At 37.8% G+C, this 27711-nt stretch overlaps 1 protein-coding gene across 2 annotated transcripts in view; it reads left to right on the plus strand.

Moving 5' to 3' along the window:
• Nucleotides 1-3547: 3547 nt before the first annotated feature.
• LOC128665656 (zinc finger protein 75A) overlaps nucleotides 3548-27711 on the plus strand; it is a 135140-nt gene continuing 110976 nt past the window's right edge. For both annotated transcript variants that reach the window (XM_053720242.1, XM_053721039.1), the window contains exons 1-2: nucleotides 3548-3829; nucleotides 16490-16862. In XM_053720242.1, coding sequence (XP_053576217.1) covers nucleotides 16497-16862 — 366 coding nt within the window. In that variant the 5' untranslated portion in view covers nucleotides 3548-3829; nucleotides 16490-16496. The remainder of the gene's footprint in view (nucleotides 3830-16489; nucleotides 16863-27711) is intronic.

Genomic DNA, 27711 nt, shown 5'->3' on the forward strand with positions numbered 1-27711 from the left:
ACAGTAAAAGTTCATTGTATTTATTTTTTAATCATAACTAAATATTTTATGGGGAATTAAGTTCTGAGTTTGTCTCTTTAAATCAATGTAATATGATCTGCTGAGCTTGTATGTCCATAATAAAGAGGTTTCAATACAATGTTTATATCAGACAAAACTTTTTTTTCTAATCCAAAATACATTAATTGTTAAGAAAAAAATAATAAAAAAAGTCATCTTCATATGATACCCGTGATTAATGTGACATTCTATGGTATTAAATATGATATTAATAGAAATAAACCACACTAAAAAGCTTAACTTAAGAATAAATATATTGTGAAGATCATGTACTATATTTTTAGCATGTACATCTACTAGAGGTCCCCAAAGCACATGTTATGATTTTTCCTGGGGCCACAAAAAGCATGGCACACATTCTTACTTCTGCTTTTCCAAGGGGCTGCAAAAACTAGTGCAGAGGGCCGCATGTGGCCACCCTTGCTACAGAACACAACCATAATCTCACAAAACTCTTAGAACAACCCAAGAACAATGACAAAGATCTATACATTTCTTAAAGGGATATTAAAGGCAAAAATGTAAAATGTTTGTCTAGGTTAATATCTATTGAAAATATGCTCAAATACTTTGCGTTTTGCTTTTTAAGCTGTTTCACCGCAATTTTCGTTGTAAAATAGGCTTGTTTCCAAACACACTGTGTGGCTAATTTGCATTAGCCAAAAACAGTGGGCAACCTGGGTTCTCTTTCACGTTAGTTCCTAGTAGTGCACACATACACACGCTTGCGTTATGGAATGTCAGTGTGTTATTGTGAACAGGCTTCCAAGAATTAGCTGAAGGATCCCTATTAAACTAAACATTTTTTTAATTCAGCATAATACATAATAAATCATTGCATCTTTGACAGGACATCTCACAGCTAACACGGTGCAGTGCTTTGTATAGATTGCACATTTAAACCATTAAAGGGACAGTCTACACAAGAATTGTTATTGTTTAAAAAGATAGATAATCCCTTTATTACACATTCCCCAGTTTTGCATAACCAACACTGTCATATTGATATACTTTTTACCTCTGTGATTATCTGTATCGAAGCTTTTGCATACTGCCCCCTTATTTCAGTTCTTTTGACAGACTTGCATTTTAGCCAATCAGTGCTGACTCCTAGGTAACTCCACGGCATGAGCACAATGTTATCTACATGGCACACATTAACTAATGCCCTCTAGTTGTGAAGAAATGTTAAGAAATTAGCTTATGAGCCTACCTAGGTTTAGCTTTAACTAAGAATACCAAGAGAACAAAGCAAATTTGATAAAAAGTAAATTGGAAAATTGTTTAAAATTACATGCCCTATCTGAATCATGAAATTTTATTTTTGACTAGACTGTCCCTTTAAGGCAATAGTATTCAGGGATTAAAATGTGAATACATGACACCAACCACTTGAGTGCGCATGATTAAGGAGTGCACTCTGGTAATTTGAATATGCTAACTTATCGATTTGGGTAGGTCAGTTAGAATGCGTGTTAGAGAGACCTATTTTGTGAGCTGTCGTTTATGACGTTATTTGAGAAATAAAATACTTTAATTTTTATTAGAGGGTTCATTTTGAGAAACAGTAAGTAGGATTTATTTAAAATATCAATATTAGCTAATGTGCATGTTTATTTTACATGACTTAACAGAAAGTTTAATATTCCTTTAAGATTTCTGTAGGCATTTTTTTTCTCCTTTTCTCCATTCCTTTCACCCATATCATTCTTTATAGAATATCATAGATGTATTGGGGAAAAACAGCCATCATCCCACTAAGTTTCATTTTTAGAACCTGCTACTAAGGAATAAACTATGCTAATAGTGTTTGGGTTTTATCATTATCAGAAAAATATACATATACTTATTTCTGAAAATCACTTTTTACCCCACACAAGTATAAAGTTTAATTGTTACTGTCCCTTTAATTATCCCTCCCTTTAAACTAGGGATGCCAGCTTTCCACCACAAAAATACTGGAGAATCTCTTGGTGAGTGGGCACAATGGTAGGTAGGGGTTACAAAATGCCACCCAAAAAGCCACTACTCTTGATCCAAACATGTATACTTTCACAGTTGAGCAGTCTTTTTACCCCATGGCTGTCGGTAGCCTAAAAATCAACTAATTTTATCTCTTCAGCTGCTGAACCCCACATAAACAGTAGTGATTTGACTCCCTTGACTGTCACTCATTTGTAATGCATTGGTGCTCAGGCCTTTTACATTTAAATAAAATCCATGGACTTTTAAAAAAAATTGACGTTTAAGTGTCCAGTATTTTTGTGATTTTACTGAACAGCCTGCTAATATACTGGACTTGTCCTGTTGAATACTGGACACCTGACAATCTTATTGTACCTTCCATAATGGCAAATTCCTTTTCATTTTATAGTACCTGACATTGTAGCTGGATATTGGACAGTTTTTTTTATATATATTTTGCCTACAAATAACTTGTCCCACCTCTTCCATAGTAAATATATAATTCCACTGATTTTTAACTATTACCTTCCATTCTATTTGGTCAGTATCTATGGCAAAACATGTGACATCGTGATGCGTCACTTTAACCTTCCATTCTATTTGGTCAGTATCTATAGCAAAACATGTGACATCTTGATGCGTCACTTTAAACTGTACCTCCCATAATGGCAAATCCCTCTAAATTTCTTAATAAATGGCATTGTAGCTCTGAAACAGCTACTCTAAAAAAATATTGTGACATTTCTGGAACTTTTGCCTTCAAATAACACTGATTTTTAATCATATACCCTTCCATTCTATTTGGCAAGTATCTATGCCACAAATTAAAAAAAAAAAACATCTTGTTTCCAGCTGTTTTAATTTCCCCTTACAGTGCAGGCATTGTGTTATTCCTTTCAGTATGCTACTTTTTTGGTTTTACTTTAAAGCATTAAACTAACCCTTACAAACATTGAGAAATAAGTTAACTATAAACACAGAAGTTAAATAAAAATGTTTTTTTAAAATGTTAAAAAAATTGTCTGGAGATATTCTGAGATATTAAGTCTTGCAACGTAGCAACCAACTCGTGGAAAAAAAACTCGTTTTGTTTTTTAAGTGACAAAAGCGCCATATTAAACTCGCCCCAAATATATGTTGTCAGGTCAAAAGCAACATGCCAAGACACCGTAGATAACTTGAGTTGAGGTGATAATTTTTTTTATCTAAAACAAATCGGTCTTTTATGATCAGCGTCTCTTATCAGTATGTAAACCAATATCGTCGAACTAAATGTTATAACCCTACGAGCTTGACTTTATTTTGTGACGCAGATGTTTCGCTCCCTCCTATTGGCTGCAACTGGAACTATTTTGTTTCACCTTAGGCTAACAAGTTTTGTATGTTGCGCCCAGCACTCACACTCTCTCTTACTGAATAAATTGGCGGTATTACACAAGAATTTGCCTTTCATTGGTCTTTGTAGCCATCATTCAGGGCTCCTTACGCCTATTGGATGATATTACCACTCGTTTCCGTTTCCTTCATGGAATCCCTCTGCAAACAATAATACAAGGGGAACGCAAGGCTTAGAGGGAATGATAATGTTTATCAACATATATAAAACCATGTGTAAATACAGTGCTATCTGTAAGCGCTAAACCCATTGTATCTATAGATAGCTAAATGTCAGTGAATGTGAAACCTCTGATTACTGTGGCACAGGATGTAAGAATGGCTGTTTGCTGGCAGTGACAGCGGGAGGACCTGTGCCAGGGAAGTGGTGGCTAATAACCCGCAGGCTGATCCAGAAAAGAACAACCAGGTGAGGCAATAAGTGGTTTAACTCTTAAGTGGCTATAGTGGGTGCTTCACAGTCATTGATTGAAGTGAATACCTTAAGATTTGTGTGTAAAACGTTTAGCTATGTGCAATGAAACAACTTTGCAATATACTTTCATTATTTATTTTGTCCTCTTGTAATTTAAACAGGAAAATTGTGCGTTTTCTCATTCTCAGAACTGTAAATGCTGACTTAAAGGGACAGTTTACAATATAATTTTTATTGTTCATAAAGATAATCCCTTTATTGCCCATTCACCAGTTTTTCATAACCAACACAGTTATATTAAAATACTTTTTACCTCTGATTACCTTGTATCTAAGCATCTTCTTACAGCCCCCTGAACACATGACTTTATTATCTATTGACTTGCATTTTAGCCAATTAGTGCTGTGTTGTGCTGACTCTTAAATAACTCCCCGGGCGTGTGCACAATGTTATCTATAAGGCCCACATGAACTAGCAGTCTTCTGTTGTAAAATGCAAAAATAATAATAAAATGCACGTGATAAGAGGCTGTCTGTAGTGACTTATAAACATGCAGAAATGTAGAGGTTTAAATGTTAAAGTATATTACTATATCAATGTTGGTTATGCAAAGCTGGGGAATGGGTAGTAAAGGCGTTATCTATCCTATTAAACAATAACAATATTGTTGTAGACTGTCCCTTTAAGTCAAGCAGTAGGTGTTTAGCTATTAAAAAAAAAAAAAACTGCAGTACATAATGTGCTCTTTGGTTTTTAAAATGTTTAGACTTGACTGATGTTATTCTATAGCAAAACAAGGAAACTACAAGGCATTTAGTGTCCCATTTTGCTGTTTACTGAGAGTGCAACTTATAAAATGCCCAAATTGAATTATACTCTCATTTACACTTAAAAATACTATTAAGGTTAAAGGATTATTTTCTGTTATACTTTTTAAGCTAAACAACTAACATATTAAAGTTAATAAACATTAATTAAAACCTACTGACCCATATTTTCTCCAAAACGAAGTTTCATAACGTTCTGAAAGTTATATCTTTTATTCGCCGATGATGTCACGTTATCCTGCCCACTATTTTCAGCACTGCATGTTCAAAATACTTAAACCAATAACTTTGTGTTTAAAGCGCCATTTTGAAACCTAGGTATTGTAAAGGGATTGGTACAGAGCAAAGGATACCCACGGAGTGGGTTTGGAAAACAATTAAATTTGCAGATAAGATTTCTGATATACGGTAGAGATGTTAATGAAATGCTATTGATAAAAAGCGTATTTGGGGTAGTTAGTTAGTAACAGGCATAGAAAATATTTACTTACAGTGGCCCTTTAAATTCCTTTCTAGTAACTAAAATGCTACTAAAACTAACACAATGGTAGTACATATACACAGGTTTAAATACCTAATGTGTAGCTTGGAGATGTTCTTTCAGTTAATTACTAATATCCGTTTAGTGGTGCTAAGAGCAACATGAAAAACCTTTAATGGTGTGCCTCACAGTTTGTAGTTTTGGCATCCCTGTTGTGTAGATCAGTTGCTCATTGGTTATTGTTGGGCATGGACCCATTTCTGCGAGCGTAGAACGAATAATCTTTGTCAGCACTTTTTTATTTTAATACACATTTCCTTTGTTTGAAGGGGTATGAAACGCAATTTATTTTTCTTTCACGATTCAGGTAGAGCATGCAACTTTCTAATTTACTCCTATTAATGTTTCTTCTTCCCCTTGGAATCTTTATTTGAAAAGGCAGGAATGTAAGCTTAGGATCCTATGCAGTTTTGTTTCAGCGCATGGGTAGTGCTTGCTATTGGTGGCTTGGGGAGTCTTGTTTTTTGATCATCAGTAAAGTTGATGACATCATCCCCATTAGCCAATAAAATTAAATATGTAAACACAGCATCCCCGCAAACTAGTTTTGTTTTAAAGCACTCTAATGTAGCCCTTGTTCACAATGCAAAAGTATTTTACTGTGTTTAAATAGCTTATGTTTTGATTTAAAAAAAAAAAAAAAAAAAAAAAAATTACACTGATTTCCCTTTCAAATTGTAGTCTTTAAAGCTCATGATTTTTTGCTGTTAAATCTACTTATGTCAAATGGGCACAGTTTAAACAATTTCAGTGTTAAAATGAGATGAAGATTATGCATGCATAACAGAGCGAACAAGCAATTTAAAAAGTTGGGAAATAATTGTATGAATTCAAATTCAACCAACAGCTAGAGCAAAATATGTTGCTGGAGTGTACATATGTGTTTCTGTAAAGTGGGTATGTCTCAAATATCACTGCTATATACAGCTGAGCCTTGGCTATGTGTGCGCTGTACTTCTAAGTAGCGAGATAAGAACTTGAGTTAGAAACTGGAGGGGGAAACTGCAGTCCCACTAACAGGTAAAACTTACTAACTATACACCTGCACAATGCTCTCCATGTCTTTTCTGCTATTTCTGTCTGTCCTTTTCCTAAAAATTACTGTACTTCCCTATAACAACCCCCACCCTATCCATATCTCACCCTCCCTTCTCTCATCCCCTATGCTTTCCTCTCATGAACTACTCTGTCTCCCTAGAAATACTTCCCCATCTAACTCTCCTGTGTCTAATCATACCCGCTCTTACAAGTCTCACTCTCACCTGTCACTCACACTCCTCATACTGCTTGCTGCTGGTGACATCTCTCCTAACCCTGGCCCTGCAGCAATCACCACACTTTTACACTCTCACTCAGTCCCCCACTGCAAAAACTCTAGGTCACGCAATCCTAACAATCTCATCTCTATTAACCCACAGAGCTTATCCCCTCTCTAGCAATTACTGAAACCTGGTTTTCATCTTCTGACACTGCTTCCTTTGCTGCTCTCACGCACGGTTGTCTCCACTTTAGCCAAACACCTAGGCCAGGTGAGAGACATGGTGGCGGTGTTGGTATCTTACTCTCCCCCTCCTGCTGCTATCAGCACCTGCATCCTTATCCATCTCTCACCTTTTCCTCCTTTTGAAGTCCACTGCATCCGCCTGTTCTCCCCCCTCTCCCTCAGGGTGGCAGTTATCTTTTGCCCCCCTTGGCCAACCTCCCAATTCCTTGATAACTTTGCTGCCTGGCTTTCTCACTTTCTATCTACAAATACATCTGCTCTAATCTTGGGGGACTTCAACATCCCCATTGATAACCCATCTGCCCCTGCTGCCTCACTCAAACTCCTTTGGTCTCTCACAATCCACCCTATTCCCTACTCACCGCGACGGACACTCTCTGTTGATCTGGTATTCTCCTACCTCTGCTCTCTCACTGACGTCAGCTGTCGCCCATTTCCCATCTCAGACCACCATCTGCTCACCTATAATCTTGATATACAGGCTAAACCTACTTCTCCCCCTCGCCCCCGCACCTGTAGAAATCTGCACACTGTGGATCCGCTCCAAGTTTCCAAACTTATTCAAAAACACCTCCCCCATACCCTCCCCCACACTTACATAATATTCTGCCCTGACCTTGCTACAACCCACTATAACAATACTCTCTCCTCTGCACTTGACACTTTTTTGCTCCTCCTCAAATACGCAAAACCTCCACATCTTCAGCTTCAACCGTGGCACTGTAAGCAAACACGCTACCTGCAAAAAATGCTCCTGTGCTGCTGAACGTGCCTGGAGGAAATCCTGCTCTGAACCAGATTTCGTCCACTATAAGTTAATTCTTTATTCTTACTCCTTTCCCCTTCACTTAGCCAAGCAAACCTAGTTCTTTTCTCTTATATCTACTCAATCCTCAAACCTCAAACGACTCTTCTCTTCTCTAACTTTTTCACTAACTTTAGGTTTCTCACTGAAATTATTTACAAATGGCTTGTGCAATTATGGCACAAATGGTTGTAAATGCTTCTCTGGGAGCCCCTTTGTTCAGAAATAGCAGACATATATGGCTTTGGCATTGCTTTTTGGTAATTAGAAGGCCGCCAAATGCCGCTGCACACCACACTTGCATTATGCCCAACAGTGAAGGGGTCAATTAGGTAGCTTGTAGGGTTACACATCCCACCCCCTGATCCCTCCTTGACCCCCCTCAAACAGCTCTCTTCCATCCCCTACCCCACAGTGGTCACCCCCATCTTAAGTACTGGCAGAAAGTCTGCCAGTACAAAAATAAAAGGATTTTTTTATTATATACTTTCTGTAGTATAGGATCCTCCCCTTACCACCCAACCTCCCTGAACCCCCAAACAGCTCTCTAACCCTCCCCCTCTACCTATTTGCAGCCATCTTAGGTACTGGCAGCTGTCTGCCAGTACCCAGTTTGCTCTAAGTTATTGTCATTTTATTTTTAAAAATAAAACCCCCACTATTTTCCGTAGTGTAGCTGCCCCCCCCCATAAGCATACACCCCTCCCAGATCCCTTTCTACGCACAAATGCCACAAAGGATCCCCCTCTTCTCATTCCCCCTCCTTTCCACTCACACCGGTGTCCCTCTCTGCATCTTTAGCTACCTAAAGGGTATTGCACGATGTGCCCTTGGTCCTTAAGGGGTTAAACATGAAAAATTAGTACTGACATGTGCTCCTATACACACAGCCTTCGATAGTGAGTGAATGTTGATTCAACATTCACTCACTATTTTTCACTACTCTCCCAGGGCTAGAGGGCAAGTCGAAATTTTGAGCCATGTAGTCAATACTGTATAACCAAGCACAGTGTAAAAGATTTAAGATGCTTTTAAAATTTCTGTCCTCCAAAGCTTGCAGGTCAGACAGATGGGCTGTATGAGGCATGTGATAATAGGTTAGAGCCCTGTGTAAGCTTCTCACAGTTGGTGGCAAATAAGCGGTGAACAGCTGCTCTGATACATTCAGATACCTTATGAGCCTTAAACATTTGATTATGAAGTTTAAGTTCATTGCCCCCTTTTTAAAGGTAAATTTGAGTGATGCGTTAAAGGGACATGAAGCACTGAGATTTTCATGTAAAATGTCTAATTTAAAAGCTTGCAGTATATCTTTCATTGTTTATTTTGCCCCATTTTTGATGTAATTAAACTCTAAATTGTGGGTTTTCCATTTCTGAGAATTGGAAGTGCACACTAGTTTGTATGCTGACTTGTACTTCACTGGTCCTTGTGTTAAGTCTCATACAATAAATTCTTTAGCACAGATTTCATGTTTAGTCTTTCTGAAGAGCCACATTCTCCCTTCTCCTGCTCACTGGCACAGCTGTTGGCTACTGATTGAACTGCCTGGATTACTCTGTCCATGTCCCACATTCTGCCCACACAACAACCCAAAGGCACTCATCCAGGAAAATGGCAGCAAATAAGCATTTCTATTGCCTACTTCAGGGAACATATTTCTCATGTTTAAGATACTGTTGGGAAGACTGTGGTTGCGGACAGGTTATTTCTAATTCAATTTCCTTTCTTACACACAGGTAACTATCCTATATAAAAGGGAAACCATGCAAGTACTAATTTACAGAACTTCTTTCTGTCATGTACATTTTTATATGGACATCAATGAATTATATGGACACATTTATATGGACATCAATTAATTATATGGACACATTTATGCAGAGAAAGTAAAAATAACAAAAGTTTGTAGTTTTATTTCCCCCTTTCCCATAATTTAACTCTGGAAAGGTCAGTTTTTTTTAAATATATTGAAATATATATATTCTGTCATACTTCTGCTATTAACAGAGCAAAGGTGCCACCTCTTCCACTCACAAAGCCAGGTACACAGAAAAGAACAAATATTATTGCTGTAATGAGCTGGGTATGTGCAGTTAAAGTACACACACCTTGCATGGTTTCATTTAACATATGCCGCCTGCTTTTGTATATTTGACATTATCTCACATCATTTTTAAAGCCTCTCGGCTCCGTGCTCTGCAGCATCATTTTAATATAGTATGCTATGGGAGTGTGCTCCTGGGGGCTCAATCACAAGGGAAAGACCTAAGTGTTTAATGCACAAATTTATAGTGCTTGTCTACCTTTGAGAAAATCTGCTTTTAATACTAAATCTCCTTTCAATAATGTAGGCTAGAGGAATCTTCCATATTGACATCACTAAAATTTGCTTGTGTATATATATATATATATGTGTGTGTGTATGTGTATATGTATATATATATATATATATATATATATATATATATATATATATATATATATATATATATATATATATATATATATATATATATATATATATATATATATATATATTTATTTATTTATAAAAATTCTCTATCGGTATAAAGAAAATAAGAAGAAAAGAGTTCACTGAAGGTTGGCCTTTATGGAGCAATAAACAGCATGATGATTATACTTAATTAATTGGTTCCTAGCAGCATTGAGCTGTGTGAACTGTCTGCGTAGGAAGCTGTATGAGCATCGTTAATTGCTGCAGTTCCTCTGCTATGTTTCTACCGTCTGGTCACAAACATTACTTGCTTAGTACAGTAGAGAATTATTAGTGGACTCTGGAAATTAGGGCTGCAGCTTAGGGCAAGGTGAAATAAGTTAAAGGTAAATGGAATGTTTTTTTCCACAGCCTTTTCCTCTTCACCCCTTTTGTTTTGTGATTAGATTGCTACCTGGTCTGCATGAGTATTATTGGTTGAAGGGACATCATAGTAAATAGTTTTAAAATCACATGTTCTAATGGATTAGAGCATGTAATTTTAAAACTATCGACTCTAGATCCACAAGAGGGTTAAATACACAGTAGAAATACCATTTGGAGAGCACTGCCAATCTGGAGTGGAAAACGCAGCAGAATCGGCAGCGCTAGTTCCACATGTGAGTTGTGTAACTAGCCCTGTGTATTGGCTCAGCGGCTTTTCTGCTCTGGGCCAGCAGAGAGTCCTGAACAGTATTTCTAATGTGTGTTTAACCCCTTTATGTGTCATGGGTCCATACTTTTAAAATATGCTCTAATGGATTAGAGCATGTCATTTATTGACTATAATGTCCCTTTTAATTTACTGTCCCATAATTGATTTGTGATTAGCTATATGTTTTTTAATACATGCAGTTATATAGGCACACCTTACAGTGAAACTGTAGGACAGAGCTTTCCAAACTTTTCATGTTGGTGACACACTTTTTAGACCTACATCATTTCGCGACACAGTAATTAATTCAGCTGTACTAGCAAAAAGGAGGTTAAACTAACTTGTTTTAAGAGATACAGACACATAAATAAATTATATAATAATAAAATGCATTTACAAGTAACAGTATGTATGTGCAAGAATTAAAAAAAGTTTAATAACACCAATAGCTACTTACTATTTTAATGGGATGTATGAGGTTGATGGGATGAACACAGCTTCTGAATATTTGGTGGAATATTAGATAAAGACACTCGCATTTCATCATCAAGCATTTTTAAGCTTCCACTTCCTATCCATATATCAAGAGCAGGAGCAGCAATGCACTACTGGGAGCTAGTTGCAAAAAACCCCCACTGACTTCTGACTTCAGCTCAGCATTTAAACTGCCGCCCTCAGAGCTCGGTGAGTCCGATTGACTACTGCCCGCACTGCAAACACACTGCTGTCCCACTCACTGACAACACATGCAGTCACGAGCCAATTAAGGAGACTACACCTGCAGTCAGGAGCCAATGTGCTGGCAAAGCCGCCAATGGGAATAGTTTCAGTTCCCACTGAGCTGTGCCAATTGGTTAAGATGATCTGTGACTCACTAGGTATCAATCACGTGTCAACCATGTGATATGCGTAGCAGGCAGACGGAAAGTCAGAAACCCAAAAAAAAAAAAAAATTTAAATTTAAAATAATTTGTGCTGAAGCAGGGACACACCTACACACTGCTGCCGACACACTAGTGTGTCCCGACACACAGTTTGGAAAGCACTGCTGTAGGATATCCTCCTCCTTTACTTTTTTTTTCTTAAACCGCTTCACTCCTATTAATACTTCGAAATGCACCTCCCTAGTTTTTTTTTTGACAGTTGGGCTAATCTGAATGCCGAAGATGGTGACCAGAAGACGCATTTGGCAATTTGTGGAGCTGGATTTATTATTGTGAAAGTGCAACACACAAAGTAAGATCTGTGCAAATCCAGTTCTTAGTGTGTTGTACTTTCACATTAACCCTAATGTCACAAATTCACATCCCCCATAAAAAAACTGCAGATATATCAGAGACATGTTGTGCAAGTGGCCTATTTCTGTACAGTGTACAGCTGTATTATGGCTAAGAAAATCTAAGTATCTTAGAAAGTGCTTACTAGTAAGTTTTTGTTGTCCCTGAGGTGGGATAAGTAAGATGTTTGAATGACACCTGTGTATTGTCTGTCTAGCTTGTTACAGAGAGATATTTGTGACAGCTCATGGCTATAATTTAAAGGAACACTAAACCCTAAATTTTCCTTTCATGATTAAGATAGAGAATACAATTTTAAACATCATTCCAATTTTCTTCTATTCTAATTTGCTTTATTCTTTAGATAGCCTTTGTTGAAGAAATAGATATGCATATGTGTGTGCCAATCACATGAGGCATCTATGGGCAGCACCCAATCAGTAGCTACTGTCCCTATCTAGATATGCTTTTCAGCAAAGAATATCAAGAGAATGAAGCAAATTAGATAATAGAAGTACATTAGAAAGTTGTTTACAATTGCATGCTCTATCTAAATCATGAAAGAAAAAATGTGGGTTTTATGTCCCTTTAACTACGTCATAAAAATGTTTAAGGCTCAACAAATTTGTCCAAAATCTGGAAGCAGGGTTAGGTATGCCTTGCAGAGGGTGGGGCTGTAAAAAAATACAGAGAACACATGCACCTTTTTATATATAAAGCAGTTTCTCAAAGGATATTGCAGCCAGGTGTAGATTGCTAGAGAAACTTTTATTTTTTATTTTTGTTGGTTTATTTGTTTGTTTTTAAAGTTTACGACTAGATTGCAATCTAGCTTTTAAAAAGTCAGTGTGGTCACAAAATATTGAAAAGCATAATCACAAATGCTCTAAAATCTTCTCTACATTGTACCACTTAAGTTGCTTCTTTTTAGAATTTTTCTTAGATTTAGTATGCAAGGATATACTAGCTATCCCTTCAGATATTGATAAATCACTGAATAATCTATCTGAACAAGAAAAACTTGCACTAAAATCAATAAATCAATGTACTGATGTCCAAATTAAACAGAGTGACAAGGGTGGGAATATTGTTATATGGCCTACTGAAATGTATATAGCCGAGGTCAAAAAACTCCATAATCGTAAAAAATGAAGATTTTCTTAAACAGTATAATAGATTAATTAAACAGGCGGCAGCTGATGGCACTATTGATAAAAAGGAATTTCAATACTTAGATGTTAAAAACCCCAAGATAGCAACACTCTATCTATTACCTAAAATCCACAAAAATCAAACATGCCCCCCAAGGAGACCCATTGGGTCTCTAACGGAGAAGGCCTCTAAATATGTGGATGCAAGACTCAGGTACATTGTAGATTCATTGCCCTCCTACACAAAGGACACGATGCACATTCTTAACAAGATGAATACACTGACTATAACCCCTCAATCAATTCTCGTCACTTGTGACGTGGAGTCACTTTATACAAGTATTGATAAACAATGGGGATGTAGAGCTGTTTCCCACTTTTTAACAAAGAATCAGACTTTATCCAACGAATCCAAACAATTCATTATGGATTTACTGGAATTCACTTTGGATCACAATTACTTTGTTTTTGATGGGAGATTTTATTTGCAGTTGTGTGGAACAGCAATGGGGACCTCTTGTGCCCCCACTTATGCAAATATATACCTGGGCTGGTGGGAGGAAACTGTAGTGTTCAACAGCAATCTCCTACAGTATACCAAATACATTATCCACTGGTCCAGGTATATAGATGACATTTTCTTTGTGTGGGATGGATCAATACAAACACTCAATGAGTTCATTTCGCTTCTTAACAATAATTCTTTTGGTCTATTTCTAACTATGACACATGATGACCACAAGGTGGAATTCCTGGATCTAGTTATCAAAAAAGTGAATGACCACTTAGAAACAGATTCCTTTAGGAAACCCACTGCAACAAATAATATTTTGCATGCGCAGAGCTTTCATCATCCAAACACAATAAAAAGCCTGCCAATAGGGGAATACCTAAGGATTCGCAGGAATAGCTCATCTATTGAAGCATTCCAGAAAGCAGCAAATGAACTAAGAGAGAGATTGCTACAACGAGGGTATTCAAGGAAATCCTTAAAGAGAGCCTATCAGAGAGCTATGAATGAGAATAGACAGGAATTACTAGAACCCAAAAAGTCAGAGGATAATCTCAATTCTTTGAGATTTATCTAAACATATTCCAGTCAAAGCAATCAAGTATCCAATATAATACTTAAACACTGGCATATTTTACAATCTGATGACCAGTTAAATTCTATAATCCCTACAAAGCCCCAATTTACGTACAGAAGAGCAGGCAACCTGAGTGACCAGTTAACTCAAAGCCACTTTGACAGAAATGCCAAAAAGCCCCCTCTTTATAAAGGTTCGATAGCATGTGGAAATTGTAAAATATGTACACACATGGTAAAAAAGATAGTAATGATGGATAGATTCAATAAACGGTGGACCATCCAGAGTCACATAACTTGTAAAACTCCAAACGTCATATACTGTTTAACCTGCAGCTGTAATTTATTATATGTAGGTATGACCACAAGACCTATGGGAAAGAGGATGACTGAACATCTTAGCAATATTCGAAATGCTGAGAAAGATACTAAAAATGGAAAACAGATAACAAGTGTGGCGAGACATTTCCTATACCATCATAAGGGCAAAACTAATACGTTCAGATGTTGGGGTTTAGAAAGCCTACGTTCAGGCATTCGTGGAGGAGATATAGAAACAATTTTGCTCCAAAAGGAAGCAAAATGGATATTTAATTTGAATTGTGTGATGCCACAGGGCATGAATGAGAATAATAATTTTTGGGTCTTCCTGTGAAACTCGATACAACTGTAAATAATTCTGTAAATAATAGTGTACATATGTAAGAGTTTCAATATAATATCTCTATCTAGACGTGCACCCAGAATTCCGAAGTAAATGCAATTTTTGGATCATAACGATATATGTTAAAAATCAGTGAGATAAGAATTATACATGAACTAGTATGACACGCATTATGTTATGTTTTTTGTTTCAAACTTAAAATTAACCATAAAATATGAATATATGAGAGTTACACTTAAGTCTTTAAAGAATTGACCTAAGCACATAGAAGTTGTCTTAGCCTTATAATACAACAAAATACTCTACATTGATAACATAGTACACACTAATAATGTGCATTTAGGTGATGTCTTTTAATCTTAAGATAATACAAACACTGTCTGATCACCATCTAAACACTATTAGGTAAATCGGTTTCTCTGTTTGAACGATGGAAATTCATAATTGTAATTCTGTCCCACATGAGCAGTATATTACAAACCTTGTAACTTGGCTATATATATGAAATCCATAGTATACATTGAGTCCATGTCAATAGCGCTCTGAATCACAGTTCATAATATTATGTTTGACTCACAATAATGATTTTTTAACATATGGTCTCCATAATGCTTTTTACTAACAGGGATAACAATATGATAACGAGTAGAAGTAATAGAGTAAAACGGGATAACATAGTCCATCACTCAAAAAATTGTCACTTTGTACTCTATCGGTATACACAGATTATTTCTTTAAATGGTGAAAGCTAGTATAGTAGATATAGATGAGTGATGTAAGCAAATTGCTATATTACCAGTTTATTTTGTAGAACAATGCAATGCAGTGCAACGCAGAACAACATATAAAATATAGGTGAATCCTGATTGGGCACTAACATTGCATCCACAGCCATTCCGGAATAACCTATCATCGAAATGTGCCTGAGCAGTACAGCACTGATGATTGGCCCTAAGATGGGCGTGTACAATAGTTGCGCTCCCATTGGCCTTAGAGACACAGAACTGGGTTATTTTAAGCGTGTTCAGCTTCACACTCGGCTTGTCATTTTTAAGAAAACACATTGAGAAAGGCCGCTACTCGGCAGAAACGCGTTTGTGTGCTATATTTAGCTTAAACTGCTATAAGTTTGGCTTTTTGTTTTTAATAATAATTATCATATCGCTCCTACGCTTTGATATAGACTGCACGAGATTTTACAGGAACACTCAGCCATCCCTGGCACCTGAAGCCGGCGTATCCTGTTACCGGCCAGGAATACAGGGGGGTGGTTTGAGCTGTATCCTATCTCTGGGTATTGCAGCCTATTCTGCACAAGTGATTTTTTTCAGGGGCCTTGTGTAATAATTATTTAGGTCTTTAATAGTGATTAATAAAGTAAAGTTTTTTTAACTGATTGATACATATAGTAGTTGAATGATTTCAATACTATTACTATTCATATAGGGAACGAGTGCTATTCAACCCCTTCTTGCCCCCCTTTTTCCCTTCCCATAATTTTCACGTAACTAATTAAGGGTTAGCACCAGGGATTACTATATTCCCTTTTTCCCTATCATTACAGTCACTGTGCCAATTTTATATTTCCTTTTTCAACATTCTTTTTAGAATTTATCATTAACGCATCCTTTTTGTGATGTTTACAGGTTGGAAATGCCTCACTGCTTTGCCTATGGCTGCACCAACCACAGTGGGAAGCTTCCCCAAGCAGTTTCAATGCATTCCTTTCCCAAGGAGCTGCCCCTTGCAGAGACGTGGGTGCTCCACAGCCGTACAGATGTGGGAAACGTGCAGGATTTTGTACGTGACACGCTGCTAAAAAGCCCAGAGAGCTATGTGCTATGCTCAGAGCATTTTGAAGAAGAGATGTTTGAGCAGACTTGGGATTCCCCTGAATTAAAAAACAAAAGGTCAAGAAGATTGCTGAAAGCTGATGCTGTACCAACTTTATTTGCCACCAGTGCCCCCAAACTACGGAGGCATGCAGCACACCACCTGAAAATACATGAGCGAAAGCAGGTAACCACTGCCTTTTTTTTTTTTTTTTTTTTTTTAATTTATTTGATATATGTATATTTAAAAAAAAAAAAAAAAATATATATATATATATATAATTTTTTTTTTTTTTTTTTTTTTTTAAACTACAATATACATTTTTTGTCCCCTTTTCCTGCAATTCCATTCTGAAATTGTGAGCTTTTCAGTTCCTGTTAGAAATGGAAGTGCTCAACATTGTTATATTCCACACAGCCATTGGCTGCACACTCTAGTGTCCTAATTATAACTGTTAAGAGAAAAATCTCTAAAAACCCTTAGGGTAGGTTGGGTAGGGTCTAGAACTCGGGGCCAATTCCCCCAAAGTTAAACCTATGTATCTAAAAGGGGGCAGTGCTTAATGCCAAAGCATAAGTTAAGTAAAAAAGGAGAGACGGGGATAGAGGCATTATTTGGCACACTTATAACCAGAGTCTCGCTTATAATATACTGCTTGGATGAGGGTGAAGTGTATATAAAATATAACTTTTAATAGTGTATCAGGTTAAAAAAGGTGTATTATCCATAAAACCATATTAACCGTAGAACACACAGATGTTCGTTGGGTAACCAGCTTAAAGATACAAATTAGAACACTATGTATAGACAAAGAGCTTCCTATTAGTCAGGTAAATATTAAGCTTATCATGAGATACTAAGGTAATTTATCAATATTAATCAAAAAATTATTAAAGAGTTCATCAAATGGTGTAACATATACAACCGTAGTTGGTAATAATCGGATATAAAAGATAGTTAGTCCTAGAGCTTCTCGTTGGACAGAGCACCTGGCTATGCTCCCACTGCATCAGTGGGAGCCTACAAATAAATATGGGCAGGTTATAGTAATGTGTGAACACCTGTAGTTATAGTGGATGGGAAAGAAGCATCTGACTATAAGAAAAAATAAAGATTAAAACCATGTATAAAGAGACACGTTAGAATATCTCATAATAAGACATGCTTCTCTAGTAATCGGGGTAAAATACCCATTAGTACTCTATAAATAAAGAGGTTACGATTAAAGGGACATTATACACATTTTTTCTTTGCATAAATGTTTTGTAGATCTATTTATATAGCCCATAAAGTTGTTTTTTTTGTTGTTGTTTTTTTTTTTTTGGTTTTTTTGTTGTTTTTTTAAATGTATAGTTTTGCTTATTTTTAAATAACATTGCTCTGATTTTCAGACTCTTAACCAAGCCCCAAAGTTTTGAGAATACCGTTAGCTTCCTTCTCCAGCTTGTTCCTGTTTGTGTAAAGGGTCTTTTCATATGCAAAAGAAGGGGGAGGGGGGAGTGTCTTATTTTCGACTTGCCGTGGGCTTTCCAGCTACCTTTTCAACAGTTTTATACTGGATTTTTATATCAGTGTCTGTGCATCTTATTCTTTATAGTAGTGTATATTACATGCAGTTATATGAAAATGGGTGTATACTGTACCTTTAATAGCCAGTAAGACCTCAAACCTAAAAAACAGGGGAGTCAGAGCTCCAGTTATTGCGGCAGTCTGTAGCCAGGTTATCTATGTGAGAGTGGTAGTACTTTTTGAGCCGCTTCATTTAACATTCATAGGTGAGCATTGTGTACCTAAGACTACCCCGCATTGCCCCAGTTTTAAAGGAATTCAGCTATACCCCCTAAGTGCCAATTAAGGCCAACAATATATTTGAACCGATTAATGAGAAGCAGTGTGAACGCCTGACGCGCGTTTCGCCTACTGCTTAATATTTTGTCTACACATAGAGTTCTAATTAGTTTATTTAAGCTGGTTACCTAACACACATCTGTGTGTTCTACTGTTAATATGGTTTTATGAATAATACACCTTTTCTTCTGTTAAGTGTGATCAGTCCACGGGTCATCATTACTTGTGGGATATTATCTGCTCCCCTACAGGAAGTGCAAGAGGATTCACCCAGCAGAGTTGCTATATAGCTCCTCCCCTCTACGTCACCTCCAGTCATTCTCTTGCACCCAGCAACTAGATAGGTCGTGTGAGAGGACTATGGTGATTATACTTAGTTTTATATCTTCAATCAAAAGTTTGTTATTTTAAAATAACACCGGAGTGTGTTATTACCTCTCTGGCAGAGTTTGAGGAAGAATCTACCAGAGTTTTGCTATGATTTTAGCCGGAGTAGTTAAGATCATATTGCTGTTCTCGGCCATCTGAGGAGTGAGGTAAACTTCAGATCAGGGGACAGCGGGCAGATGAATCTGCATAGAGGTATGTAGCAGTTTTTATTTTCTGACAATGGAATTGATGAGAAAATCCTGCCATACCGATATAATGTCATGTATGTATACTTTACACTTCAGTATTCTGGGAGAATGGTAATTCACTAGAATTACACTGTAAGAAAGACATAAAGCTGTTTAATAACTAGAGATTATGTTTAACGTTTTTGCTGGAATGTAAAATCGTTTTCATTTACTGAGGTACTGAGTGAATAAATGTTTGGGCACTATTTTTCCACTTGGCAGTTGCTTAAATCTGTTTTTTTCTGTCAGTTTCTGTTCTCCCTCACTGCTGTGTGTGTGGGGGAGGGGCGCTTTTACTATGCATCAAATATTTCAGTCAGCACAACAGAGCTGTGAGAATTATAGTTTGACTGAGATAAAAACGTTTATTCTGTAATTTGTTTCCTGCTTTCAGAAATTGTTATCTTTGCTAATGGGATTAAACCTTTGCTAAAGTTGTGTTGTTTAATTGCTGAGGGGAACAATCCTTTGCTAAAACTGTATATTCTGACAAAGATTGATGCTATAATTTAATTATTTTAACTGTTATAATTTTTTTCTGTGCTTCTTAAAGGCACAGTTCGTTTTCATATTATTTGTAAATTACTTTGAAAAGTATTTTCAAGTTGCTGTTTATTTGCTAGTGTGTTAAACTTGTCTGATTCAGAGGAATATCTCTGTGCTATATGTGTTAATGCCAAAGTGGAGCCCAATAGAAATTTATGTACTAAATGTATTGATGCTACTTTAAAAAACAGTCAATCTGTACAAATTGAACATATTTCACCAAACAACGAGGGGAGAGTTATGCCGACTAACTCGCCTCACGTGTCAGTACCTGCATCTCCCGCTCAGGAGGTGCGTGATATTGTAGCGCCGAGTACATCTGGGCGGCCATTACAAATCACATTACAAGATATGGCTACTGTTATGACTGAAGTTTTGGCTAAACTACCAGAACTAAGAGGTAAACGTGATCACTCTGGGGTGAGAACAGAGTGCGCTGATAATGCAAGGGCCATGTCTGATACTGCGTCACAGTTTGCAGAACGTGAAGACGGAGAGCTTCATTCTGTGGGTGACGGTTCTGATCCAAATAAACTGGACTCAGACATTTCAAATTTTAAATTTAAGCTTGAGAACCTCCGTGTGTTACTAGGGGAGGTATTAGTGGCTCTGAATGATTGTAACACAGTTGCAATCCCAGAGAAAATGTGTAGGTTGGATAAATATTTTGCGGTACCGACGAGTACTGACGTTTTTCCTATACCTAAGAGACTTACTGACATTGTTACTAAGGAGTGGGATAGACCCGGTGTGCCTTTCTCACCCCCTCCTATATTCAGAAAGATGTTTCCAATAGACGCCGCCACACGGGACTTATGGCAAATGGTCCCTAAGGTGGAGGGAGCAGTTTCTACTTTAGCTAAGCGTACCACTATCCCAGTGGAGGATAGCTGTGCTTTTTCAGATCCAATGGATAAAAAAATTAGAGGGTTACCTTAAGAAAATGTTTGTTCAATAAGGGTTTATATTGCAACCTCTTTCATGTATTGCGCCTGTCACAGCTGCAGCAGCATTTTGGTTTGAGTCTCTGGAAGAGACACTTCAATCATCCACACTAGATGACATCACACACAAACTTAAATTCCTTAAGTTAGCTAATTCATTTATTTCAGATGCCGTAGTACATTTAACTAAACTTGCGGCTAAAAATTCAGGATTCGCCATTCAGGCACGCAGAGCTCTGTGGCTGAAATCCTGGTCAGCTGATGTTACGTCTAAATCTAAATTGCTTAATATTCCTTTCAAAGGGCAGACCTTATTCGGGCCCGGCTTGAAAGAGATTATTGCTGACATTACAGGAGGTAAAGGTCATGCCCTGCCTCAGGACAAGGCCAAAGCCAAGGCTAGACAGTCCAATTTTCGTTCCTTTCGTAATTTCAAAGCAGGAGCAGCATCAACTTCCTCTGCACCAAAACAGGAAGGAGCTGTTGCTCGCTACAGACAAGGCTGGAAACCTAACCAGTCCTGGAACAGGGGCAAACAGGCCAGAAAACCTGCTGCTGCCCCTAAGACAGCATGAATTGAGGGCCCCCGATCCGGGACCGGATCTAGTGGGGGGCAGACTTTCCCTCTTCGCCCAGGCTTGGGCAAGAGATGTTCAGGATCCCTGGGCGTTAGAGATCATATCTCAGGGATACCTTCTGGACTTCAAATCCTCTCCCCCAAGAGGGAGATTTCATCTGTCAAGGTTGTCAACAAACCTAACAAAGAAGGAAGCGTTTCTACGCTGCGTACAAGATCTTTTATTAATGGGAGTGATCCATCCAGTTCCGCGGTTGGAACAAGGACAAGGGTTTTACTCAAATCTGTTTGTAGTTCCCAAAAAAGAGGGAACCTTCAGGCCAATCTTGGATTTAAAGATCCTAAACAAATTCCTAAGAGTTCCATCGTTCAAGATGGAAACTATTCGAACAATTTTGCCCATGATCCAAGAGGGTCAGTACATGACCACAGTGGATTTAAAGGATGCTTACCTTCACATACCGATTCACAAAAGCCATTACCGGTATCTAAGGTTTGCCTTTTTAGACAGGCATTACCAGTTTGTAGCTCTTCCATTCGGACTGGCTACGGCTCCAAGAATCTTCACAAAGGTTCTGGGCACTCTTCTGGCGGTACTAAGACCGCAAGGAATTTCAGTAGCTCCGTACTTAGACGACATACTGATACAAGCTTCAAGCCTTCAAACTGCCAAATCTCATACAGAGATAGTACTGGCATTTCTAAGGTCGCATGGATGGAAAGTGAACGAAGAGAAAAGTTCTCTCTTTCCACTCACAAGAGTTCCCTTCCTGGGGACTCCGATAGATTCTGTAGAAATGAAGATTTACCTGACAGAGGACAGGTTAACAAAACTTCAAAGTGCATGCCGTGTCCTTCATTCTATTCAACACCCGTCAGTAGCTCAATGCATGGAGGTAATCGGACTAATGGTAGCAGCAATGGACATAGTTCCTTTTGCACGCCTACATCTCAGACCACTGCAACTGTGCATGCTAAGTCAGTGGAATGGGGATTACTCAGATTTGTCCCCCACTCTAAATCTGAATCAAGAGACCAGAAATTCTCTTCTATGGTGGCTTTATCGGCCACATCTGTCCAGGGGAATGCCATTCAGCAGGCCAGACTGGTCAATTGTAACAACAGACGCCAGCCGACTAGGTTGGGGCGCTGTCTGGAATTCTCTGAAGGCTCAGGGACTATGGAATCAGGAGGAGAGTCTTCTTCCAATAAACATTCTGGAATTGAGAGCAGTCCTCAATGCTCTTCTGGCTTGGCCCCAGTTAACAACTCGGGGGTTCATCAGGTTCCAGTCGGACAACATCACGACTGTAGCTTATATCAACCATCAGGGAGGGACAAGAAGCTCCCTAGCAATGATGGAAGTATCGAAGATAATTCGCTGGGCCGAGTCTCACTCTTGCCACCTGTCTGCAATCCACATCCCGGGAGTGGAGAACTGGGAGGCGGATTTCTTAAGTCGTCAGACTTTTCATCCGGGGGAGTGGGAACTTCATCCAGAGGTCTTTGCCCAAATACTTCGACGTTGGGGCAAAACAGAGATAGATCTCATGGCGTCTCGACAGAACGCCAAGCTTCCGCGCTACGGGTCCAGATCCAGGGATCCGGGAGCGGTCCTGATAGATGCCTTGACAGCACCATGGACCTTCAGGATGGCTTATGTGTTTCCACCTTTCCCGATGCTTCCTCGATTGATTGCCAGAATCAAACAGGAGAAAGCATCAGTGATTCTAATAGCGCCTGCATGGCCACGCAGGACTTGGTATACAGATCTGGTGGACATGTCATTCTGTCCACCTTGGTCGTTACCTCTGAAACAGGACCTTCTGATTCAGGGTCCTTTCAAACATCAAAATCTAACTTCTCTGAAGCTGACTGCTTGGAAATTGAACGCTTGATCTTATCAAAGCGTGGTTTTTCTGAGTCAGTTATTGATACCTTAATACAGGCTAGGAAGCCTGTTACCAGAAAGATTTACCATAAAATATGGCGTAAATACCTATATTGGTGCGAATCCAAAGGTTACTCTTGGAGTAAGGTTAGGATTCCTAGGATATTGTCTTTTCTACAAGAAGGTTTAGAAAAGGGGTTATCCGCTAGTTCCTTAAAGGGACAGATCTCAGCTCTGTCCATTCTGTTACACAAGCGTCTGTCAGAAGTTCCAGACATTCAGGCTTTTTGTCAGGCTTTGGCCAGGATTAAACCTGTGTTTAAAGCTGTGGCTCCACCATGGAGTTTAAACCTTGTTCTTAACGTTTTACAGGGTGTTCCGTTTGAACCCTTTCATTCCATTGTTATAAAGTTGTTATCTTGGAAAGTTCTATTTTTAATGGCTATTTCCTCGGCTCGTAGAGTCTCTGAGTTATCAGCCTTACATTGTGATTCTCCTTATTTGATTTTTCACTCGGATAAGGTAGTTCTGCGTACTAAACCTGGGTTCTTACCTAAGGTAGTCACTAACAGGAATATCAATCAGGAGATTGTTGTTCCATCCTTGTGCCCAAATCCTTCTTCAAGGAAGGAACGTCTTTTGCACAATCTGGATGTAGTTCGTGCCCTTAAATTTTATTTACAGGCAACTAAAGATTTTCGACAAACGTCTTCCCTGTTTGTCGTTTACTCTGGTCAGAGGAGAGGTCAAAAAGCTTCTGCTACCTCTCTCTCTTTTTGGCTTCGTAGCATAATTCGTTTAGCTTATGAGACTGCTGGACAGCAGCCTCCTGAAAGAATTACAGCTCATTCCACTAGAGCTGTGGCTTCCACTTGGGCCTTTAAGAATGAGGCCTCTGTTGAACAGATTTGCAAGGCTGCAACTTGGTCTTCGCTTCATACTTTTTCCAAATTTTACAAATTTGACACTTTTTTGCTTCCTCGGAGGCTATTTTTGGGAGAAAGGTTCTTCAGGCAGTGGTTCCTTCTGTATAAAGAGCCTGCCTATCCCTCCCGTCATCCGTGTACTTTTGCTTTGGTATTGGTATCCCACAAGTAATGATGACCCGTGGACTGATCACACTTAACAGAAGAAAACATAATTTATGCTTACCTGATAAATTCCTTTCTTCTGTAGTGTGATCAGTCCACGGCCCGCCCTGTTTTTTAAGGCAGGTAAATATTTTTTAAATTATACTCCAGTCACCACTACACCCTTGGCTTCTCCTTTCTCGTTGGTCCTTGGTCGAATGACTGGAGGTGACGTAGAGGGGAGGAGCTATATAGCAACTCTGCTGGGTGAATCCTCTTGCACTTCCTGTAGGGGAGCAGATAATATCCCACAAGTAATGATGACCCGTGGACTGATCACACTACAGAAGAAAGGAATTTATCAGGTAAGCATAAATTATGTTTTTTTAACATGATACACTATTTATAACTGTCCGTGATTGGCCAAAGTAGAGAAGGTAACCTAGGTTACAACATGGCAGCTCCCATTGTTTTATATACTCTAAATATTGACAAAATAAGTGTAAAGTTTTTTAAACCGCTAATGAAACTTTAAAAAATACATCTTCATGTTATTCTCAGACTAATCTTTTATATGAATGCATCATTCTATCTAGAATTTATTTAGTGTTTAATGTTCCTTAAAGGGACACCTTACTCTGAAAAAGCATTGTATACAAATATACTACAGGAGCACCCTTTCAAATGAACTGTACTCTGCCTCCCCACATTGGTAGGTTGCTTTATTTTGCTGCCTAATGTTTGTATAGTTTTTATATGGCCAATACTGCATTATTTACATTTTCGGCATTATTATTATTATCATCATTTATTTGTAATGGTATTTTCAGCAAGCAAAATCAGTTGTTTCAAATGAAAAAATAAAGTTTAAGGAGCAACTTGTAAACCATTTAATAAAAATGTTTTCATCAGATAAAATGGATCATTAACTCCTCAAAAGGGGGACTTTTTTCAATAAATTGTCCCTTAAAATCCATCGGTGGTTGATCACAACCATCTCATTTGTGGAAGAGGAGTTTTTTAATGACTGAAAAAAAATCACTCCCATTAAGTTATTTTTGTATAATAAGGCAGTGTGCTAGCGTTCTGGAACTGAGCAATCAGACCCTAAGGTTTCTTTTATAATCTGAGGTGATTGAAGTATACCCTATGATTCAGAAAAGCTGAACAAAATCCCTTCAGGTTCACTTGTATGTTAGTCCCATACAAGCCTAAGGGAATAAGGCATATATTTGGTTTCTTCTGATGCTTGAAGTGTATGTCCTTATTAGGGGGTTACATAGATTACGTAATGTGTATAGAAAATAAATGTTCTGGTAACAACTATGTCCCCTAGCTTGTTGACAACACGACAATATTTTTTACAATTACATGGACTGGTCCCACAGTTAGTGTTGCAGGGCTGTCTTTAAGAGTGTAATTTGTAGTAGAAGTCGAAACATATGAAAATCAAAACACTCACTCACCCTTCTTCATTGGATGCAGGGGCTGAATTGCTCTCTTATCAGCAGTTACTTGCGCCTTTGGATGCTGTGTGTCACAGGCATGCAGAAAATGGGAAGCTGTCCTTCCGTTAGTGTAGCCAGTATCTGGGGCGTCCAGTAAGACAGTGTTTTCAAAGCTGCTGGAAGCGATATTGTGCCAAGACAAACCGCTCAAAAATGAAATGAATAAAATACTTCCACACAAGTGGATGGAATCCAGCAGAAAATGGACCGAGATCCCTGACGAAGTGCTGTAACAGCACAAAACATGTTGGAGTATTAGACCTTGAGCTGCTAGGCTGACACGCTTGTGGCTGTGATATTGTAATATTATTTTCTGTGATTAACCACAGCATACTTTTTATGGATACCAAATAAAGACTTTTAAACTTATTTACTCGGTCCATTTTCTGCTGGATTCCATCCACTTGTGTGGAAGTATTTTATTCATGAAGTATACCCTATGGCAGGGCTCAAAATTGCAAGTCTTAAGCTACTAGCCAGGCCAAAATGTTACTCGTCACTAATCCCACCCTTCTCCTGCCCCACATCCACTACTCAAACTCCTCTTGGCATATGTTTAGCCATTGTGAAACACCTTATTATTTAGTCATTTTCAATATTTATTATTTTAAACCATAACAAATTAAGTGAGGAATGGTTGTAAATCAAAACTATTGTAAATTGAAACCCAGTTTATAATGTAAGTCAATGGGAAGTAAGGGAGTTAGGTTCCAGGCCCCTCTCAAAATTGTCATAAGTAACACCTAATACATTATTTTTAAAGCTTTGAAATGAAGACTTTAAATGCTAAACAGCATTATAAACCTAATAATATAGATTGTATCATCATCAAACTAAGTTTAATGAACAAAAACATTTGCTAAACATCACCTAATAAAATAATAACACAACAGACTGCATCATCATCAAACTAAGTTTAATGAACAAAAACGTTTTTTTACTTGCATTTTTCTGCAATCAGTTCTCTGCATTTTTAGCATGTTGGATAATATTGGGTCTGCACCTATTCTATGCATTTCAATCTGCAGTGATTAATAAGGTTAGGCACCCTAACCTCAAGCTGCTGCACAGGAAGAGAATAGCGAAGTGCCTGCTAAATTTTGCTCGATAGATCTGATCTGTGTACACAGATCAATTTAAAGGGACAGTCTACACAAGAATTATCGTTTTAAAAGATAGATAATCCCTTGTTTACCCATTCCCTAGTTTTGCATAAACAGTTATATTTATATATTGTTTACCTCTGTGATTATCTTGTATCTAAGCCTCTGCAGACTGCCCCTTTTTTCAGTTCTTTTGACACGAGCACAGTGTTATCTATATGAAAAACATGAACTAACACCCTCTAGTGGTGAAAAACCTGTTAAAATGCATTCTTAAGAGGCGTCCTTCAAGGTCTAAGAAATTAGCATATGAACCTCCTAGGTTAAGCTTTCAACTAAGAATACCAAGAGAACAAAGAAAAATTGGTGATAAAAGAAAATTGTTTAAAATTACATGCCCTATCTGAATCATGAAAGTTTTTTTGGACTAGACTGTCCCTTTAAGGCTGTTAAGTTGCATAACTTTGCTGCAAAACAAGAGGACAGCTCCACCTACTGGGTATTTTAATTAGTGCATTGCTTTCCAAAGCTTTTCAATAGCAGTTACATGACTAAAAAAAAGGTTGTTATTCTGAAACGGCGCAAATTGAACCGGCATAAACCGAGGGCCACCTGTGTGTGTGTGTGTATGTATGTGTGTGTATATATATATATATATATATATATATATATATATATATATATATATATATATATATATATATATATATATATATATATATGTGTGTGTATATATATATATATATATTCTCCTCAAATTTAATAGCGGAGCTTTTGCTATGAGCTTAAACAAGGAGTAACCAACCAGTTTACTTATAGGTTAATACTGGTATGGTCTAGAATATATCAAATATTCGGTGCAGACCCTTATGTAAAATAGATGAGTTTATGTAGAGAGAATAAATCCTGGAAACAAAAGAAAGACCAGGAT

Source organism: Bombina bombina, chromosome 1 (genome assembly GCF_027579735.1).
Source record: "Bombina bombina isolate aBomBom1 chromosome 1, aBomBom1.pri, whole genome shotgun sequence".
NCBI classification, from domain to species: domain Eukaryota; kingdom Metazoa; phylum Chordata; class Amphibia; order Anura; family Bombinatoridae; genus Bombina; species Bombina bombina.